This window comes from Engystomops pustulosus, unplaced genomic scaffold, assembly GCF_040894005.1.
Source record: "Engystomops pustulosus unplaced genomic scaffold, aEngPut4.maternal MAT_SCAFFOLD_140, whole genome shotgun sequence".
In the NCBI taxonomy this organism is placed as follows: domain Eukaryota; kingdom Metazoa; phylum Chordata; class Amphibia; order Anura; family Leptodactylidae; genus Engystomops; species Engystomops pustulosus.
The window spans coordinates 218,795-240,423 of NW_027285020.1; the positions used below are offsets into that span (position 1 = coordinate 218,795).

The 21,629-nt window shown below is 61.1% G+C and overlaps 1 protein-coding gene across 1 annotated transcript; it reads right to left on the minus strand.

Annotated features, from left to right (window-relative positions):
• Window positions 1-4,623: 4,623 nt before the first annotated feature.
• On the minus strand, window positions 4,624-12,135 carry LOC140108504 (complement C5-like). Its single transcript, XM_072131767.1, has 5 exons — window positions 11,855-12,135; window positions 6,441-6,633; window positions 6,259-6,376; window positions 6,091-6,165; window positions 4,624-5,074 (listed from the first exon to the last, which is right to left on the minus strand). Exons 1-5 carry the CDS (start codon window positions 11,917-11,919, stop codon window positions 4,887-4,889), a joined length of 639 nt encoding a protein of 212 aa, XP_071987868.1. The 5' UTR covers window positions 11,920-12,135; the 3' UTR covers window positions 4,624-4,886.
• Between the last annotated feature and the right edge of the window lie 9,494 nt (window positions 12,136-21,629).

The window sequence follows — 21,629 nt, forward strand, 5'->3', positions numbered from 1 at the left end:
GGCGCTGAGGTGACAGAGGGGGGGGGCGCTGAGGTGACAGAGGGGGGGGCGCTGAGGTGACAGAGGGGGGGCGCTGAGGTGACAGAGGGGGGGGGCGCTGAGGTGACAGAGGGGGGGGCGCTGAGGTGACAGGGGGGGGCGCTGAGGTGACAGAGGGGGGGGCGCTGAGGTGACAGGGGGGGGGCGCTGAGGTGACAGAGGGGGGGGCGCTGAGGTGACAGAGGGGGGGGCGCTGAGGTGACAGGGGGGGCGCTGAGGTGACAGAGGGGGGGGCGCTGAGGTGACAGAGGGGGGGGCGCTGAGGTGACAGAGGGGGGGGGCGCTGAGGTGATAGAGGGGGGGGGCTGAGGTGACAGGGGGAGGGGCGCTGAGGTGACAGAGGGGGGGCGCTGAGGTGACAGAGGGGGGGGCGCTGAGGTGACAGAGGGGGGGGGGCGCTGAGGTGACAGAGGGGGGCGCTGAGGTGACAGAGGGGGGGGGGCGCTGAGGTGACAGAGGGGGGGCGCTGAGGTGACAGAGGGGGGGCGCTGAGGTGACAGAGGGGGGGGCGCTGAGGTGATAGAGGGGGGGGCGCTGAGGTGATAGAGGGGGGGGGCGCTGAGGTGACAGGGGGGGGGCGCTGAGGTGACAGAGGGGGGGCGCTGAGGTGACAGAGGGGGGGGCGCTGAGGTGACAGAGGGGGGGGCGCTGAGGTGACAGAGGGGGGGGGGCGCTGAGGTGATAGAGGGGGGGCGCTGAGGTGACAGAGGGGGGTGGGCGCTGAGGTGACAGGGGGGCGCTGAGGTGACAGAGGGGGGGGCGCTGAGGTGACAGAGGGGGGGGGCGCTGAGGTGACAGAGGGGGGGGCGCTGAGGTGATAGAGGGGGGGGGGGGCGCTGAGGTGATAGAGGGGGGGGGGCGCTGAGGTGACAGGGGGGGGGCGCTGAGGTGACAGAGGGGGGCGCTGAGGTGACAGAGGGGGGGGCGCTGAGGTGACAGAGGGGGGGGGCGCTGAGGTGATAGAGGGGGGGGGGCGCTGAGGTGACAGAGGGGGGGGGGCGCTGAGGTGATAGAGGGGGGGGCGCTGAGGTGACAGAGGGGGGTGGGCGCTGAGGTGACAGGGGGGGCGCTGAGGTGACAGAGGGGGGGGGCGCTGAGGTGACAGAGGGGGGGGCGCTGAGGTGACAGGGGGGGGGCGCTGAGGTGACAGAGGGGGGGGCGCTGAGGTGACAGAGGGGGGGGGGCGCTGAGGTGACAGAGGGGGGGGGGCGCTGAGGTGACAGAGGGGGGGGGGGCGCTGAGGTGACAGAGGGGGGGGGGCGCTGAGGTGATAGAGGGGGGGGCGCTGAGGTGACAGAGGGGGGGCGCTGAGGTGACAGGGGGGGCGCTGAGGTGACAGAGGGGGGGCGCTGAGGTGACAGAGGGGGGGGGGCGCTGAGGTGACAGAGGGGGGGGCGCTGAGGTGACAGAGGGGGGGGGGCGCTGAGGTGACAGAGGGGGGGGGCGCTGAGGTGACAGAGGGGGGGGGCGCTGAGGTGACAGAGGGGGGGGGCGCTGAGGTGATAGAGGGGGGGGGCGCTGAGGTGACAGGGGGGCGCTGAGGTGACAGAGGGGGGGGCGCTGAGGTGACAGAGGGGGGGGGGCGCTGAGGTGACAGAGGGGGGGGGCGCTGAGGTGACAGAGGGGGGGGGGCGCTGAGGTGACAGAGGGGGGGGCGCTGAGGTGACAGAGGGGGGGGCGCTGAGGTGACAGAGGGGGGGGGCGCTGAGGTGACAGAGGGGGGGGCGCTGAGGTGATAGAGGGGGGGGCGCTGAGGTGACAGAGGGGGGGGGCGCTGAGGTGACAGGAGGGGGGGGGGCGCTGAGGTGACAGAGGGGGGGGGGCGCTGAGGTGACAGAGGGGGGGGGGGCGCTGAGGTGACAGAGGGGGGGGCGCTGAGGTGACAGAGGGGGGGGCGCTGAGGTGACAGAGGGGGGGGGCGCTGAGGTGACAGAGGGGGGGGGTGCTGAGGTGATAGAGGGGGGGCGCTGAGGTGACATGGGGGGGGCGCTGAGGTGACAGAGGGGGGGGCGCTGAGGTGACATGGGGGGGGGCGCTGAGGTGACAGGGGGGGGCGCTGAGGTGACAGAGGGGGGGGGCGCTGAGGTGACAGAGGGGGGGGCGCTGAGGTGATAGAGGGGGGGGCGCTGAGGTGACAGGGGGGGGGGCGCTGAGGTGACAGGGGGGGGCGCTGAGGTGACAGAGGGGGGGGGCTGAGGTGATAGAGGGGGGGGCGCTGGAGGTGACAGGGGGGGGGCGCTGAGGTGACAGAGGGGGGGGGCTGAGGTGATAGAGGGGGGGCGCTGAGGTGATAGAGGGGGGGGGCGCTGAGGTGACAGAGGGGGGGGGCGCTGAGGTGACAGGGGGGGGCGCTGAGGTGACAGAGGGGGGGGGGCGCTGAGGTGATAGAGGGGGGGGCGCTGAGGTGACAGAGGGGGGGGCGCTGAGGTGACAGGGGGGGGCGCTGAGGTGACAGAGGGGGGGGCGCTGAGGTGACAGAGGGGGGGGCGCTGAGGTGACAGAGGGGGGGCTGAGGTGATAGAGGGGGGGGCGCTGAGGTGATAGAGGGGGGGCGCTGAGGTGACAGAGGGGGGGGCGCTGAGGTGACAGGGGGGGGCGCTGAGGTGACAGAGGGGGGGGGCGCTGAGGTGACAGAGGGGGGGCGCTGAGGTGATAGAGGGGGGGGCGCTTGAGGTGACAGAGGGGGGGGGGCGCTGAGGTGACAGAGGGGGGGGGGCGCTGAGGTGAAAAGGGGGGGCGCTGAGGTGACAGGGGGGGGGGGGCGCTGAGGTGACAGAGGGGGGGGGGCGCTGAGGTGACAGAGGGGGGGGGCGCTGAGGTGACAGGGGGGGGGCGCTGAGGTGACAGAGGGGGGGGCGCTGAGGTGACAGAGGGGGGGGGGCGCTGAGGTGACAGAGGGGGGGGGCGCTGAGGTGACAGAGGGGGGGGGCGCTGAGGTGACAGAGGGAGGGGGCGCTGAGGTGATAGAGGGGGGGGGTGCTGAGGTGACAGGGGGGGGCGCTGAGGTGACAGGGGGGGGGGCGCTGAGGTGACAGAGGGGGGGGGCGCTGAGGTGACAGAGGGGGGGGGGCGCTGAGGTGACAGGGGGGGGGGTGCTGAGGTGACAGAGGGGGGGGGGCGCTGAGGTGACAGAGGGGGGGGGGCGCTGAGGTGACAGAGGGGGGGGCGCTGAGGTGACAGAGGGGGGGGGCGCTGAGGTGATAGAGGGGGGGCGCTGAGGTGACAGAGGGGGGGGGGCGCTGAGGTGATAGAGGGGGGGCGCTGAGGTGACAGAGGGGGGGGGCGCTGAGGTGACAGAGGGGGGGGGCGCTGAGGTGATAGAGGGGGGGGCGCTGAGGTGACAGGGGGGGGCGCTGAGGTGACAGAGGGGGGGGGCGCTGAGGTGACAGAGGGGGGGCGCTGAGGTGACAGAGGGGGGGCGCTGAGGTGACAGAGGGGGGGGGGGCGCTGAGGTGACAGAGGGGGGGGGGCGCTGAGGTGACAGAGGGGGGGGGCGCTGAGGTGACAGGGGGGGGGGCTGAGGTGACAAAGGGGGGGGCCCTGAGGTGACAGGGGGGGGCGCTGAGGTGACAGGGGGGGGGGGCGCTGAGGTGACAGAGGGGGGGGCGCTGAGGTGACAGAGGGGGGGGGCGCTGAGGTGACAGGGGGGGGGGGTGCTGAGGTGACAGAGGGGGGGGGGCGCTGAGGTGACAGAGGGGGGGGGGCGCTGAGGTGACAGAGGGGGGGGCGCTGAGGTGACAGAGGGGGGGGGGCTGAGGTGATAGAGGGGGGGCGCTGAGGTGACAGAGGGGGGGGGGCGCTGAGGTGATAGAGGGGGGGCGCTGAGGTGACAGAGGGGGGGGGGCGCTGAGGTGACAGAGGGGGGGGGCGCTGAGGTGATAGAGGGGGGGCGCTGAGGTGACAGGGGGGGGCGCTGAGGTGACAGAGGGGGGGGGGCGCTGAGGTGACAGAGGGGGGGGCGCTGAGGTGACAGAGGGGGGGGCGCTGAGGTGACAGAGGGGGGGGGGGCGCTGAGGTGACAGAGGGGGGGGGGCGCTGAGGTGACAGAGGGGGGGGCGCTGAGGTGACAGGGGGGGGCTGAGGTGACAAAGGGGGGGCCCTGAGGTGACAGGGGGGGGCGCTGAGGTGACAAAGGGGGGGCGCTGAGGTGACAGGGGGAGGGGCGCTGAGGTGACAGAGGTGGGGGGACGTGAGGTGAAAGAGGGGGGGGACGTGAGGTGACAGAGGGGGGGGGGCGCTGAGGTGACAGAGGGGGGGGGCGCTGAGGTGACAGAGGGGGGGGGCGCTGAGGTGACAGAGGGGGGGGGGCGCTGAGGTGACAGGGGGGGGGCGCTGAGGTGACAGGGGGGGCGCTGAGGTGACAGGGGGAGGGGCGCTGAGGTGACAGAGGGGGGCGCTGAGTTCACAGGGGGGGGCGCTGAGGTGACAGAGGTGGGGGGACGTGAGGTGAAAGAGGGGGGCGCTGAGTTCACAGGGGGGGCGCTGAGGTGACAGGGGGGGACGTGAGGTGACAGAGGGGGGGGCGCGAGGTGACAGAGGGGGGCGCTGAGTTCACAGGGGGGGCGCTGAGGTGACAGGGGGGGGGCGTGAGGTGACAGAGGGGGGTGTCAGGGATGTTCGGGGGGCGCAGTCCTGACCACCATACTGATATCAGTGTCCATCATCCTGCTGCTGAACTTGTATGGAGACGTCCCGGGTGGGGTCTAGGGTGACAATGAATGTCCTGGTGACTGCCCCCCCGCTGTGGCTCATGGTGATTGTCAGCAGCTCGTCCGGCGCCTCCTTCCTGTGGTATTCTCCATTTTCTTGCTCCTCCCTGTGGTGGTTCTGATCTTGCAGGCCGGAGATTATACCACAGCCTTGTACGTGTGTTTCTCTGTGTGGTTGCAACACTTCTTCGTAGACCTGGTGACAAAGCTTCTTGCTCCGTAACAACCCATCGCTGCCTCCAATCTTACAACGTCGTGCTCAGAATAATGGTCAGAACCATCACGACAACATCTCTGGAGCCGGGGGTACTGGCGGTACCTGGTGGCTGAGGCCAGAGGGCACAGGGTGAATATCTCGGGGTCTATGCTCTCTATGACCTCTGCTCAGGTTTGTCCTCATGGTCTCCCCCCAGCAGTGATCTGAGGCCTGTCCTCAATAAAGTCCTGGAAATGACCGTGTTCTGGTGGACTTCCCCATGCGGATCCATCCAGGTACCAGATGGGCCTGCGGTCCCAATGATCAGCATCATCTTCATGCCAAAACCCCAAATAAAGGGAACCGCAATGGGAGCGCGGTCTACCCCCAGTCACAAAAAACATCTGAGTATTAGCAGTCACACGGCTTCCGGTCTGAGGATGTCATAGCTGTCACGGGGACCCCCGTTCTCCCTGCTTCTCCTCACACTGCCGTGCACGTGCCCCCCACCTCCTAGGGCGCGCGGGGCGGCTGAGCACCTCCACCTTGTATTTTCAGCCCCTTCCTGTGTCCCCTCCCGGATCTTTGTGCCTCACAGCCTTAGAAAAGGCTCCCTGTAATATCCCTGCGTTCCTGTGTCTCCCGTGTCTCCTAAGCGTTCCCATTCCCACCTGCCTGGACCTCCCGTTGCTGACCCCAGATTGGACTTGACCTTGCATCTCTGCCGCCTGCCTTGACCCTGTGCCTGGACCTCAGACTGTCTCCTGCTAAGGTACCTCGACCTCGGCAGCCACCATGGGCTAGTGGCACCTGTGGAACAACCTGGAGGTACCACGCCGCAGCAAGTCCAACCCGCTTTGTGGTGGGCTCTGGTGAAGACCAGGTGCCACTTAGACTTGGGTCCCAGGTGTCAACTAGTACCATCTCCCGCGGGGGTCCAGGGGGTTCACTGACCCCAAACCCTGACAAACGCTACGGACCCCGGTCCCCGCGGTGGTCCAGTAGATCCACGCATCCTGAATCCTGACAATAGCGTTACATTGATGGTCACAAGGACCGCAGTTGATGGACTCAGTGCTGCCTTCTAGTGGCTCTGCAGTGGTGGGATCTATGTGCTGCCTACAACCTGCAACTGCTGCAACTCACTCATGTCCTGGATCTGCTGCGCTGTCAGCACGGACTGCACCGATCGCAGCCGTCTTCTCCAGAAAGTGAATTTATCTAAAATGAGAAATATTTGCATCAGGATGACACTTCCTTACGTCATTCCCTCAACTCACGGAGCACAAAAAGCTCTGGACGTGGGGCCATCACCTGACTCCTTCTTCTGGGACCTGGACATGGTGGTTACTGCGATTCTCCGCTCTTCCCTGAACCCTTCCAATTCCACCACCAGATACACAAACTGTCCGGGGGAGTCCTCCGCTGGTATCTATAAGGGGGAGAACCAGAATAAGAGAAGGCACAAGCTCTGGAGACCCCATTCCCCCACTTACCGATAGGTTTACTGCCCCCCTGAAACGGTTCTCAGGAGTCAGCGACATCAATGCCCTGGAGAAGGTCTTCTTCTTATCCGGGTAACTCATTACAGAGACCGTCACAGGGAAGGTCTCCGGCTGTGGCCGCACTTGGAGAAACACCGACTCCAGGACTCCAGGTCTCCATGCATCCGGCGCTGTGACCAGGAGGCTGCACATACACAAACAAGACACCAAATCATTCCTGAAATCCTCTGTGCTACTTCTTATATGTCTTAACAGGCTCTTTTCACATGTCCCCTAGGGCGTCTGTGAGCGAGCTGCGGATGGAGCTCATGACCACCACATACGGACGCGTGAATGTAGTGTAAATCGCTTGCGGACTGATATTGTAGCATTGCCTAGAGACTAGGCAGGGTCTTCCCTCTCTTCCTCTGGAATGCTGACCCCCCCCCCCCCCCACCACCCACTGCCGGCCGTACAATATATTCAGTCACATCTGCCTGCAAGATGTTTTCACCCAAGCAAATCGCGCCAAAAAGATAGCACTGGAAACCTCACCGAGCTAGAATCCTGGCTATACAAACCCCCTGCCACAAGACCACCTCCCTGGTCTCCTCCTGCCCTGGCACCACCTCCCTGGTCCCCTCCTGCCCTGGCACCACCTCCCTGGTCCCCTCCTGCCCTGGCACCACCTCCCCGGTCCCCTCCTGCCCTGGCACCACCTCCCCGGTCTCCTCCTGCCCTGGCCCCCCCCCCCCCGGTCTCCTCCTGCCCTGGCACCACCTCCCCGGTCCCCTCCTGTCCTGGCACCACCTCCCCGGTCCCCTCCTGCCCTGGCACCACCTCCCCGGTCCCCTCCTGCCCTAGCACCCCCCCCCCCCCGGTCTCCTCCTGCCCTGACACCACCTTCCCGGTCTCCTCCTGCCCTGGCACCACCTCCCCGGTCCCCTCCTGCCCTGGCACCACCTCCCCGGTCTCCTCCTGCCCTGGCACCACCTCCCGGTCCCCTCCTGCCCTGGCACCACCTCCTCGGTCCCCTCCTGCCCTGGCGACCCCCCCCCCGCCCCCTGTCTCCTCCTGCCCTGACACCACCTTCCCGGTCTCCTCCTGCCCTGGCACCACCTCCCCGGTCCCCTCCTGCCCTGGCACCACCTCCCCGGTCTCCTCCTGCCCTGGCACCACCTCCCCGGTCCCCTCCTGCCCTGGCACCACCTCCTCGGTCCCCTCCTGCCCTGGCGACCCCCCCCCCGCCCCCTGTCTCCTCCTGCCCTGGCACCACCTCCCGGTCCCCTCCTGCCCTAGCACCCCCCCCCCCCGGTCTCCTCCTGCCCTGGCACCACCTCCCCGGTCTCCTCCTGCCCTGGCACCACCTCCCCGGTCCCCTCCTGCCCTGGCACCACCTCCCCGGTCCCCTCCTGCCCTGGCACCACCTCCCCGGTCCCCTCCTGCCCTGGCACCACCTCCCCGGTCTCCTCCTGCCCTGGCACCACCTCCCCGGTCCCCTCCTGCCCTGGCACCACCTCCCCGGTCCCCTCCTGCCCTGGCACCACCTCCCCGGTCTGCTCCTGCCCTGGCACCACCTCCCCGGTCCCCTCCTGCCCTGGCACCACCTCCCCGGTCCCCTCCTGCCCTGGCACCCCCCCCTCCCGGTCTCCTCCTGCCCTAGCACCACCTCCCCGGTCCCTCCTGCCCTGGCAACCCACCCCCCCGGTCTCCTCCTGTCCTGGCACCACCTCCCTGGTCTCCTCCTGCCCTGGAACCACCTCCCCGGTCTCCTCCTGCCCTGGCACCACCTCCCCGGTCCCCTCCTGCCCTGGCACCCCCCCCCCCCCCGGTCTCCTCCTGCCCTGGCACCACCTCCCCGGTCTCCTCCTGCCCTTGCACCACCTCCCCGGTCTCCTCCTGCCCTGGCACCACCTCCCCGGTCTCCTCCTGCCCTGGCACCACCTCCCCGGTCCCCTCCTGCCCTGGCACCACCTCCCCGGTCCCCTCCTGCCCTGGCACCACCTCCCCGGTCCCCTCCTGCCCTGGCACCACCTCCCCGGTCTCCTCCTGCCCTGGCACCACCTCCCCGGTCCCCTCCTGCCCTGGCACCACCTCCCCGGTCCCCTCCTGCCCTGGCACCACCTCCCCGGTCTGCTCCTGCCCTGGCACCACCTCCCCGGTCCCCTCCTGCCCTGGCACCACCTCCCCGGTCCCCTCCTTCCCTGGCACCCCCCCCTCCCGGTCTCCTCCTGCCCTGGCACCACCTCCCCGGTCTCCTCCTGCCCTGGCACCACCTCCCCGGTCCCCTCCTGCCCTGGCACCACCTCCCCGGTCTCCTCCTGCCCTGGCACCACCTCCCCGGTCCCCTCCTGCCCTGGCACCACCTCCCCGGTCTCCTCCTGCCCTGGCACCACCTCTCCGGTCCCCTCCTGCCCTGGCACCACCCTGGTCCCCTCCTGCCCATTCACCACCTCCCTGGTCCTGTGTTGGTACCACTTCCTCGATTTTCCTCCTGTCCATGCAGGACCTCTATGTCTCCTCCTGTCCATGCAGGACCTCTGTGTCTCCTCCTGTCCATGCAGGACCTCTGTGTCTCCTCCTGTCCATGCAGGACCTCTGTGTCTCCTCCTGTCCATGCAGGACCTCTGTGTCTCCTCCTGTCCATGCAGGTCCTCAGTGTCTCCTCCTGTCCATGCAGGACCTCTGTGTCTCCTCCTGTCCATGCAGGACCTCTATGTCTCCTCCTGTCCATGCAGGACCTCTGTGTCTCCTCCTGTCCATGCAGGACCTCTGTGTCTCCTCCTGTCCATGCAGGACCTCTGTGTCTCCTCCTGTCCATGCAGGACCTCTGTGTCTCCTCCTGTCCATGCAGGTCCTCAGTGTCTCCTCCTGTCCATGCAGGACCTCTGTGTCTCCTCCTGTGCATGCAGGTCCTCAGTGTCTCCTCCTGTGCATGCAGGTCCTCAGTGTCTCCTCCTGTCCATGCAGGACCTCAGTGTCTCCTCCTGTCCATGCAGGACCTCTGTGTCTCTTCCTGTCCATGCAGGTCCTCAGTGTCTCCTCCTGTCCATGCAGGACCTCTGTGTCTCCTCCTGTGCATACAGGTCCTCAGTGTCTCCTCCTGTGCATGCAGGTCCTCAGTGTCTCCTCCTGTCCATGCAGGACCTCAGTGTCCCCTCCTGTCCATGCAGGTCCTCAGTGTCTCCTCCTGTCCATGCAGGTCCTCAGTGTCCCCTCCTGTCCATGCAGGTCCTCAGTGTCCCCTCCTGTCCATGCAGGACCTCAGTGTCCCCCCCCCCTGTCCATGTAGGTCCTCAGTTTCCCCTCCTGTCCATGCAGGACCTCAGTGTCCCCTCCTGTCCATGCAGGTCCTCAGTGTCCCTTCCTGTCCATGCAGGACCTCAGTGTCCCCTCCTGTCCATGCAGGTCCTCAGTGTCCCCTCCTGTCCATGCAGGTCCTCAGTGTCCCCTCCTGTCCATGCAGGTCCTCAGTGTCCCCTCCTGTCCATGCAGGTCCTCAGTGTCCCCTCCTGTCCATGCAGGACCTCAGTGTCTCCTCCTGTCCATGCAGGTCCCCCGTGTCCCTTCCTGTACATGCAGGACCTCAGTGTCTCCTCCTGTCCATGCAGGTCCTCAGTGTCCCCTCCTGTCCATGCAGGTCCTCAGTGTCCCTTCCTGTCCATGCAGGACCTCAGTGTCTCCTCCTGTCCATGCAGGTCCTCAGTGTCCCCTCCTGTCCATGCAGGACCTCAGTGTCCCTTCCTGTCCATGCAGGACCTCAGTGTCTCCTCCTGTCCATGCAGGTCCTCAGTGTCCCTTCCTGTCCATGCAGGACCTCAGTGTCCCTTCCTGTCCATGCAGGACCTCAGTGTCCCCTCCTGTCCATGCAGGTCCTCAGTGTCCCCTCCTGTCCATGCAGGACCTCAGTGTCTCCTCCTGTCCATGCAGGTCCTCAGTGTCCCCTCCTGTCCATGTAGGTCCTCAGTTTCCCCTCCTGTCCATGCAGGACCTCAGTGTCCCCTCCTGTCCATGCAGGTCCTCAGTGTCCCCTCCTGTCCATGCAGGACCTCAGTGTCTCCTCCTGTCCATGCAGGTCCTCAGTGTCCCCTCCTGTCCATGCAGGTCCTCAGTGTCCCCTCCTGTCCATGAAGGTCCTCAGTGTCCCTTCCTGTCCATGCAGGACCTCAGTGTCTCCTCCTGTCCATGCAGGTCCTCAGTGTCCCCTCCTGTCCATGCAGGTCCTCAGTGTCCCTTCCTGTCCATGCAGGACCTCTGTGTCTCCTCCTGTCCATGCAGGACCTCAGTGTCTCCTCCTGTGCATACAGGTCCTCAGTGTCCCTTCCTGTCCATGCAGGTCCTAAGTGTCCCCTCCTGTCCATGCAGGTCCTCAGTGTCCCCTCCTGTCCATGCAGGTCCTCAGTGTCCCCTCCTGTCCATGCAGGACCTCTGTGTCTCCTCCTGTCCATGCAGGACCTCTGTGTCTCCTCCTGTCCATGCAGGTCCTCAGTGTCCCTTCCTGTCCATGCAGGTCCTCAGTGTCCCTTCCTGTCCATGCAGGTCCTCAGTGTCCCTTCCTGTCCATGCAGGTCCTCAGTGTCCCCTCCTGTCCATGCAGGTCCTCAGTGTCCCTTCCTGTCCATGCAGGTCCTTAGTGTCCCCTCCTGTCCATGCAGGACCTCAGTGTCTCCTCCTATGCATGCAGGACCTCAGTGTCTCCTCCTGTCCATGCAGGTCCTCAGTGTCCCCTCCTGTCCATGCAGGTCCTTAGTGTCCCCTCCTGTCCATGCAGGTCCTCAGTGTCCCCTCCTGTCCATGCAGGTCCTCAGTGTCCCCTCCTGTCCATGCAGGTCCTCAGTGTCCCCTCCTGTCCATGCAGGTCCTTAGTGTCCCCTCCTGTCCATGCAGGTCCTCAGTGTCCCCTCCTGTCCATGCAGGTCCTCAGTGTCCCCTCCTGTCCATGCAGGTCCTCAGTGTCCCCTCCTGTCCATGCAGGTCCTCAGTGTCCCCTCCTGTCTATGCAGGTCTTCAGTGTCCCCTCTTGTCCATGCAGGTCCTTAGTGTCCCCTCCTGTCCATGCAGGTCCTTAGTGTCCCCTCCTGTCCATGCAGGTCCTCAGTGTCCCCTCCTGTCCATGCAGGACCTCTGTGTCTCCTCCTGTCCATGCAGGACCTCTGTGTCTCCTCCTGTGCATGCAGGACCTCTGTGTCTCCTCCTGTCCATGCAGGACCTCTGTGTCTCCTCCTGTCCATGCAGGACCTCTGTGGTTTCCTCCTGTCCATGCAGGACCTCAGTGTCCCCTCCTGTCCATGCAGGTCCTTAGTGTCCCCTCCTGTCCATGCAGGACCTCAGTGTCTCCTCCTATGCATGCAGGACCTCAGTGTCTCCTCTCCCATCACCAACTGGCCTGTCTCATCCCGCCAGGGTAGTCATAGCCTTGAACTTACCTGAGCTTGTTCCCCTGTCCAGCGCCGTAGAGCAAGAAGAGAAGAGCGATCTGCAGGAGGATCATCTTTGGAACAGCTGAAAAGAATCACTGAAAAGAGGAGGCTGGAGCAGATTTTGGGCGGGTATCACATTTATACTGGAGCCTCCTTCCTCCCTTGTGTGCCTGTGAATAATGGGAAACAACTGGAGTATGTGGAGGGGCAGCATGAGGGGTGGGGGGCCACGCTGACAACTGTTTCCTGCTGTTGGTTCCTGAGGGTTCAGAAGCTTTGCCCTCACGTCTGAATGTGCATGGAGAGCAGCTGCAGGGTCACATCCAGAGCTGCAGGGTCATGTCCAAAGCTGCCGGGTCACATCCAGAGCTGCAGGGTCACATCCAGAGCTGCAGGGTCACATCCAGAGCTGCAGGGTCACATCCAGAGCTGCAGGGTCACATCCAGAGCTGCAGGGTCATGTCCAAAGCTGCCGGGTCACATCCAGAGCTGCAGGGTCACATCCAGAGCTGCAGGGTCATACCCAGAAATGCAGGGTCAGATCCAGAGCTGGCGGTTCACGTCCAGAGCTGCAGGGTCACATCCAGAGCTGCAGGGTCATACCCAGAAATGCAGGGTCAGATCCAGAGCTGGCGGGTCACGTCCAGAGCTGCAGGGTCACGTCCAGAGCTGCAGGGTCACGTCCAGAGCTGCAGGGTCACACCCAGAGCTGCCGGGTCACACCCAGAGCTGCAGGGTCACACCCAGAGCTGCAGGGTCACACCCAGAGCTGCCGGGTCACGTCCAGAGCTGCAGGGTCACGTCCAGAGCTGGCGGGTCACGTCCAGAGCTGCAGGGTCACGTCCAGAGCTGCAGGGTCACGTCCAGAGCTGTAGAGTCACGTCCAGAGCTGCAGGGTCACGTCCAGAGCTGCCGGGTCACGTCCAGAGCTGCCGGTTCACGTCCAGAGCTCCAGGGTCACGTCACGTCTAGCTCTGCTGCCCATGTGATAGGAGCTCAGCTCTGTAGACCATGTGATAGGAGCTCAGCTCTGCAGACCATGTGATAGGAGCTCAGCTCTGTAGACCATGTGATAGGAGCTCAGCTCTGTAGACCATGTGATAGGAGCTCAGCTCCGCAGACCATGTGATAGGAGCTCAGCTCTGCAGACCACGTGATAGGAGCTCAGCTCTGCAGATAATGTGATAGGAGCTCAGCTCTGCAGACCACGTGATAGAAGCTCAGCTCTGCAGACCACGCGATAGGAGCTCAGCTCTGCAGACCACGCGATAGGAGCTCAGCTCTGCAGACCACGTGATAGGAGCTCAGCTCTGCAGACCACGTGATAGGAGCTCAGCTCTGCAGACCACGTGATAGGAGCTCAGCTCTGCAGACCATGTGATAGGAGCTCAGCTCTGCAGACCACGTGATAGGAGCTCAGCTCTGCAGACCATGTGATAGGAGCTCAGCTCTGCTCTGCAGACCATTTGATAGAAGCCCAGCTCTGCTGCAGACCACATGATAGAAGCTCAGCTCTGCAGACCATGTGATAGGAGCTCAGCTCTGCAGACCATGTGATAGGAGCTCAGCTCTGCAGACCATGTGATAGGACCTCAGCTTTGCAGACCATGTGATAGGACCTCAGCTTTGCAGACCATGTGATAGGAGCTCAGCTCTGCAGACCTCAGCTTTGCAGACCATGTGATAGGAGCTCAGCTCTGCTCCGCAGACCATGTGATAGGAGCTAAGCTCTGCAGACCATGTGATAGGAGCTCAGCTCTGCAGACCATGTGATAGGAGCTCAGCTCTGCAGACCATGTGATAGGAGCTCAGCTCTGCAGACCATGTGATAGGAGCTCAGCTCTGCAGACCATGTGATAGGACCTCAGCTTTGCAGACCATGTGATAGGACCTCAGCTTTGCAGACCATGTGATAGGAGCTCAGCTCTGCAGACCATGTGATAGGAGCTCAGCTCTGCAGACCATGTGTTAGGAGCTCAGCTCTGCAGACCATGTGATAGGAGCTCAGCTCTGCAGACCATGTGATAGGAGCTCAGCTCTGCAGACCATGTGATAGGAGCTCAGCTCTGCAGACCATGTGATTGGAGCTCAGCTCTGCAGACCACATGATAGGAGCTCAGCTCTGCAGACCACGTGATAGGAGCTCAGCTCTGCAGACCATGTGATAGGAGCTCAGCTCTGCAGACCATGTGATAGGAGCTCAGCTCTGCTCTGCAGACCATGTGATAGGAGCTCAGCTCTGCAGACCATGTGATAGGAGCTCAGCTCTGCTCTGCAGACCATGTGATAGGAGCTCAGCTCTGTAGACCATGTGATAGGAGCTCAGCTCTGTAGACCATGCGATAGGAGCTAAGCTCTGCAGACCATGTGATAGGAGCTCAGCTCTGCAGACCATGTGATAGGAGTTAAGCTCTGCAGACCATGTGATAGGAGCTCAGCTCTGCAGACCACGTGATAGGAGCTCAGCTCTGCAGACCATGTGATAGGAGCTCAGCTCTGCAGATAATGTGATAGGAGCTCAGCTCTGCAGACCACGTGATAGGAGCTCAGCTCTGCAGACCACGTGATAGGAGCTCAGCTCTGCAGATAATGTGATAGGAGCTCAGCTCTGCAGACCACGTGATAGGAGCTCAGCTCTGCAGACCACATGATAGAAGCTCAGCTCTGCAGACCACGCGATAGGAGCTCAGCTCTGCAGACCACGCGATAGGAGCTCAGCTCTGCAGACCACGTGATAGGAGCTCAGCTCTGCAGACCACGTGATAGGAGCTCAGCTCTGCAGACCACGTGATAGGAGCTCAGCTCTGCAGACCATGTGATAGGAGCTCAGCTCTGCAGACCACGTGATAGGAGCTCAGCTCTGCAGACCATGTGATAGGAGCTCAGCTCTGCTCTGCAGACCATTTGATAGGAGCCCAGCTCTGCTGCAGACCACATGATAGAAGCTCAGCTCTGCAGACCATGTGATAGGAGCTCAGCTCTGCAGACCATGTGATAGGAGCTCAGCTTTGCAGACCATGTGATAGGAGCTCAGCTCTGCAGACCATGTGATAGGAGCTCAGCTCTGCAGACCATGTGATAGGAGCTCAGAGCTGCAGACCACGTGATAGGAGCTCAGCTCTGCAGACCACGTGATAGGAGCTCAGCTCTGCAGACCACGTGATAGGAGCTCAGCTCTGCAGACCACGTGATAGGAGCTCAGCTCTGCTCCGCAGACCATGTGATAGGAGCTCAGCTCTGCTCCGCAGACCATGTGATAGGAGCTAAGCTCTGCAGACCATGTGATAGGAGCTCAGCTCTGCAGACCATGTGATAGGAGCTCAGCTCTGCAGACCACGTGATAGGAGCTCAGCTCTGCTCCGCAGACCATGTGATAGGAGCTAAGCTCTGCAGACCATGTGATAGGAGCTAAGCTCTGCAGACCATGTGATAGGAGCTCAGCTCTGCAGACCACGTGATAGGAGCTCAGCTCTGCAGACCACGTGATAGGAGCTCAGCTCTGCAGACCATGTGATAGGACCTCAGCTTTGCAGACCATGTGATAGGAGCTCAGCTCTGCAGACCATGTGATAGGAGCTCAGCTCTGCAGACCATGTGTTAGGAGCTCAGCTCTGCAGACCATGTGATAGGAGCTCAGCTCTGCAGACCATGTGATAGGAGCTCAGCTCTGCAGACCATGTGATAGGAGCTCAGCTCTGCAGACCATGTGATTGGAGCTCAGCTCTGCAGACAATGTGATAGGAGCTCAGCTCTGCAGACCATGTGATAGGAGCTCAGCTCTGCAGACCACGTGATAGGAGCTCAGCTCTGCAGACCACTTGATATGAGCTCAGCTCTGCAGACCACGTGATAGGAGCTCAGCTCTGAAGACCATGTGATAGGAGCTCAGCTCTGCAGACCACGTGATAGGAGCTCAGCTCTGCAGACCATGTGATAGGAGCTCAGCTCTGCTCTGCACACCATGTGATAGGAGCTCAGCTCTGCTCTGCAGACCATTTGATAGGAGCTCAGCTCTGCAGACCATGTGATAGGAGCTCAGCTTTGCAGACCATGTGATAGGAGCTCAGCTCTGCAGACCATGTGATAGGAGCTCAGCTTTGCAGATAATGTGATAGGAGCTCAGCTCTGCAGATAATGTGATAGGAGCTCAGCTCTGCAGACCACGTGATAGGAGCTCAGCTCTGCAGATAATGTGATAGGAGCTCAGCTTTGCAGACCATGTGATAGGAGCTCAGCTCTGCAGACCACGTGATAGGAGCTCAGCTCTGCAGATAATGTGATAGGAGCTCAGCTTTGCAGACCATGTGATAGGAGCTCAGCTCTGCAGACCATGTGATAGGAGCTCAGCTTTGCAGACCATGTGATAGGAGCTCAGCTCTGCAGACCACGTGATAGGAGCTCAGCTCTGCAGATAATGTGATAGGAGCTCAGCACTGCAGACCATGTGATAGGAGCTCAGCTCTGCAGACCACGTGATAGGAGCTCAGCTCTGCAGACCATGTGATAGGAGCTCAGCTCTGCAGACCACGTGATAGGAGCTCAGCTCTGCAGACCACGTGATAGGAGCTCAGCTCTGCAGACCACGTGGTAGGAGCTCAGCTCTGCAGACCATGTGATAGGAGCTCAGCTCTGCAGACTACGTGGTAGGAGCTCAGCTCTGCAGACCACGTGATAGGAGCTCAGCTCTGCAGACCACGTGATAGGAGCTCAGCTTTGCAGACTACGTGGTAGGAGCTCAGCTCTGCAGACCACGTGATAGGAGCTCAGCTCTGCAGACTACGTGGTAGGAGCTCAGCTCTGCAGACCACGTGATAGGAGCTCAGCTCTGCAGACCACGTGATAGGAGCTCAGCTCTGCAGACTACGTGGTAGGAGCTCAGCTCTGCAGACCACGTGATAGGAGCTCAGCTCTGCAGACCATGTGATAGGAGCTCAGCTCTGCAGACCACGTGATAGGAGCTCAGCTCTGCAGACCACGTGATAGGAGCTCAGCTCTGCAGACCACGTGATAGGAGCTCAGCTCTGCAGACCACGTGATAGGAGCTCAGCTCTGCAGACCACGTGATAGGAGCTCAGCTCTGCATACCATGTGATAGGAGCTAAAGGGGGGGGGGGGGAGGGGAGGCACAGTGAAGTGGATGCTGTGATGCATTCTGGGAAGGCTACACTATGATCTATACATCCGGGGACCCCCCCCCAGGAAACAGCTGCCCCCTCTTAACCCCTGGCAGGGAATTAACTCTTTCCTTATTAACCCCTGCTGCACCAAGTATCCAAATCTAATAGCAACAACCACACATCACACTCCTCCTCCCCTCTCCCTCCTCCTCTCCCTCCTCCCTCCCTCCTCCTCCTTCTCTCCCTCCTCCTCCTCCTCTCCCTCCTCCTCCTCCTTCTCCTCCTTGAGATACTAGAGGGAAATACACGGCAGGGTCATGTGACCGCAACATCACCAACCGGGAGCCGCTCCATATTCATGTGAGAGGAAGACGGGGAGAAGGTGAGAGACAAAGAGACAGAGGAGAGAGACAGACAGAGGAGAGAGAGAGACAGAGGAGAGATACAGACAGAGGAGAGACAGAGGAGAGACAGAGGAGAGAGACAGACAGAGGAGAGAGAGAGACAGAAGAGAGAGACAGACAGAAGAGAGAGATAGACAGAGGAGAGAGACAGACAGAGGAGAGACACAGAGGAGAGAGACAGACAGAAGAGAGAGATAGACAGAGGAGAGAGACAGACAGAGGAGAGACATAGAGGAGAGAGACAGACAGAAGAGAGAGATAGACAGAGGAGAGAGACAGACAGAGGAGAGACAGAGGAGAGAGACACAGAGGAGAGAGACACAGAGGAGAGAGACAGACAGAAGAGAGAGATAGAGACAGAGGAGAGATAGAGACAGAGGAGAGAGAGAGACAGAGGAGAGAGAGAGACAGAGGAGAGAGGGAGACAGAGGAGAGAGGGAGACAGAGGAGAGAGGGAGACAGAGGAGAGAGAGAGGGAGACAGAGGAGAGAGGGAGACAGAGGAGAGAGAGAGGGAGACAGAGGAGAGAGAGAGAGAGACAGAGGAGAGAGAGAGAGACAGAGGAGAGAGAGCGAGACAGAGGAGAGAGAGACAGAGGAGAGAGAGAGACAGAGGAGAGAGAGACAGAGGAGAGAGACAGACAGAAGAGAGAGATAGAGACAGAGGAGAGATAGAGACAGAGGAGAGAGAGAGACAGAGGAGAGAGAGAGACAGAGGAGAGAGGGAGACAGAGGAGAGAGGGAGACAGAGGAGAGAGGGAGACAGAGGAGAGAGAGAGGGAGACAGAGGAGAGAGGGAGACAGAGGAGAGAGAGAGGGAGACAGAGGAGAGAGAGAGAGAGAGACAGAGGAGAGAGAGAGAGACAGAGGAGAGAGAGCGAGACAGAGGAGAGAGAGACAGAGGAGAGAGAGAGACAGAGGAGAGAGAGAGACAGAGGAGAGAGAGACAGACAGAGGAGAGAGAGAGAGAGACAGAGGATAGAGAGACAGACAGAGGAGAGAGAGAGAGAGACAGAGGAGAGAGAGAGACAGAGGAGAGAGAGAGACAGAGGAGAGAGAGAGACAGAGAAGAGAGAGAGACAGAGGAGAGAGAGAGACAGAGGAGAGAGAGACAGACAGAGGAGAGAGAGAGAGAGACAGAGGAGAGAGAGAGAGACAGAGGAGAGAGAGAGAGACAGAGGAGAGAGAGCGAGACAGAGGAGAGAGAGAGACAGAGGAGAGAGAGAGACAGAGGAGAGATACAGACAGAGGAGAGACAGAGGAGAGAGACAGACAGAGGAGAGAGAGAGACAGAAGAGAGAGACAGACAGAAGAGAGAGATAGACAGAGGAGAGAGACAGACAGAGGAGAGACACAGAGGAGAGAGACAGACAGAAGAGAGAGATAGACAGAGGAGAGAGACAGACAGAGGAGAGACATAGAGGAGAGAGACAGACAGAAGAGAGAGATAGACAGAGGAGAGAGACAGACAGAGGAGAGACAGAGGAGAGAGACACAGAGGAGAGAGACACAGAGGAGAGAGACAGACAGAAGAGAGAGATAGAGACAGAGGAGAGATAGAGACAGAGGAGAGAGAGAGACAGAGGAGAGAGAGAGACAGAGGAGAGAGGGAGACAGAGGAGAGAGGGAGACAGAGGAGAGAGGGAGACAGAGGAGAGAGAGAGGGAGACAGAGGAGAGAGGGAGACAGAGGAGAGAGAGAGGGAGACAGAGGAGAGAGGGAGACAGAGGAGAGAGGGAGACAGAGGAGAGAGGGAGACAGAGGAGAGAGAGAGGGAGACAGAGGAGAGAGGGAGACAGAGGAGAGAGAGAGGGAGACAGAGGAGAGAGAGCGAGACAGAGGAGAGAGAGACAGAGGAGAGAGAGAGACAGAGGAGAGAGAGAGAGACAGAGGAGAGAGAGACAGACAGAGGAGAGAGAGAGAGAGAGACAGAGGATAGAGAGACAGACAGAGGAGAGAGAGAGAGACAGAGGAGAGAGAGAGAGACAGAGGAGAGAGAGAGACAGAGGAGAGAGAGAGACAGAGAAGAGAGAGAGACAGAGGAGAGAGAGAGACAGAGGAGAGAGAGACAGACAGAGGAGAGAGAGAGAGAGACAGAGGAGAGAGGGAGACAGAGGAGAGAGAGAGACAGAGGAGAGAGAGAGACAGAGGAGAGAGAGCGAGACAGAGGAGAGAGAGAGACAGAGGAGAGAGAGAGACAGAGGAGAGAGAGAGACAGAGGAGAGAGAGAGACAGAGGAGAGAGAGAGACAGAGGAGAGAGAGAGACGGAGGAGACAGACGGAGGAGACAGACAGACGGAGGAGACAGACAGACGGAGGAGACAGACAGACGGAGGAGAGAGGGAGACGGAGGAGAGAGGGAGACAGAGGAGAGAGAGAGAGAGGAGAGGGAGCTCAGCTCTGCAGACCACGTGATAGGAGCTCAGCTCTGCAGACCATGTGATAGGAGCTAAGCTCTGCAGACCATGTGATAGGAGCTCAGCTCTGCAGACCACATGATAGGAGCTCAGCTCTGCAGACCATGTGATAGGAGCTCAGCTCTGCAGACCACGTGATAGGAGCTCAGCTCTGCAGACCATGTGATAGGAGCTAAGCTCTGCAGACCATGTGATAGGAGCTCAGCTCTGCAGACCACATGATAGGAGCTAAGCTCTGCAGACCATGTGATAGGAGCTCAGCTCTGCAGACCACATGATAGGAGCTCAGCTCTGCAGACCATGTGATAGGAGCTCAGCTCTGCAGACCATGTGATAGGAGCTCAGCTCTGCAGACCACGTGATAGGAGCTCAGCTCTGCAGACCACGTGATAGGAGCTCAGCTCTGCAGACCATGTGATAGGACCTCAGCTTTGCAGACCATGTGATAGGAGCTCAGCTCTGCAGACCATGTGATAGGAGCTCAGCTCTGCAGACCATGTGTTAGGAGCTCAGCTCTGCAGACCATGTGATAGGAGCTCAGCTCTGCAGACCATGTGATAGGAGCTCAGCTCTGCAGACCATGTGATAGGAGCTCAGCTCTGCAGACCATGTGATTGGAGCTCAGCTCTGCAGACAATGTGATAGGAGCTCAGCTCTGCAGACCATGTGATAGGAGCTCAGCTCTGCAGACCACGTGATAGGAGCTCAGCTCTGCAGACCACTTGATATGAGCTCAGCTCTGCAGACCACGTGATAGGAGCTCAGCTCTGAAGACCATGTGATAGGAGCTCAGCTCTGCAGACCACGTGATAGGAGCTCAGCTCTGCAGACCATGTGATAGGAGCTCAGCTCTGCTCTGCACACCATGTGATAGGAGCTCAGCTCTGCTCTGCAGACCATTTGATAGGAGCTCAGCTCTGCAGACCATGTGATAGGAGCTCAGCTTTGCAGACCATGTGATAGGAGCTCAGCTCTGCAGACCATGTGATAGGAGCTCAGCTCTGCAGATAATGTGATAGGAGCTCAGCTCTGCAGATAATGTGATAGGAGCTCAGCTCTGCAGACCACGTGATAGGAGCTCAGCTCTGCAGATAATGTGATAGGAGCTCAGCTTTGCAGACCATGTGATAGGAGCTCAGCTCTGCAGACCATGTGATAGGAGCTCAGCTTTGCAGACCATGTGATAGGAGCTCAGCTCTGCAGACCACGTGATAGGAGCTCAGCTCTGCAGATAATGTGATAGGAGCTCAGCACTGCAGACCATGTGATAGGAGCTCAGCTCTGCAGACCACGTGGTAGGAGCTCAGCTCTGCAGACCACGTGATAGGAGCTCAGCTCTGCAGACCATGTGATAGGAGCTCAGCTCTGCAGACCATGTGATAGGAGCTCAGCTCTGCAGACCATGTGATAGGAGCTCAGCTCTGCAGACCACGTGATAGGAGCTCAGCTCTGCAGACTACGTGGTAGGAGCTCAGCTCTGCAGACCACGTGATAGGAGCTCAGCTCTGCAGACCATGTGATAGGAGCTCAGCTCTGCAGACCACGTGATAGGAGCTCAGCTCTGCAGACCACGTGATAGGAGCTCAGCTCTGCAGACCACGTGATAGGAGCTCAGCTCTGCAGACCACGTGATAGGAGCTCAGCTCTGCAGACCACGTGATAGGAGCTCAGCTCTGCATACCATGTGATAGGAGCTAACGGGGGGGGGGGGAGGGGAGGCACAGTGAAGTGGATGCTGTGATGCATTCTGGGAAGGCTACACTATGATCTATACATCCGGGGACCCCCCCCCCCAGGAAACAGCTGCCCCCTCTTAACCCCTGGCAGGGAATTAACTCTTTCCT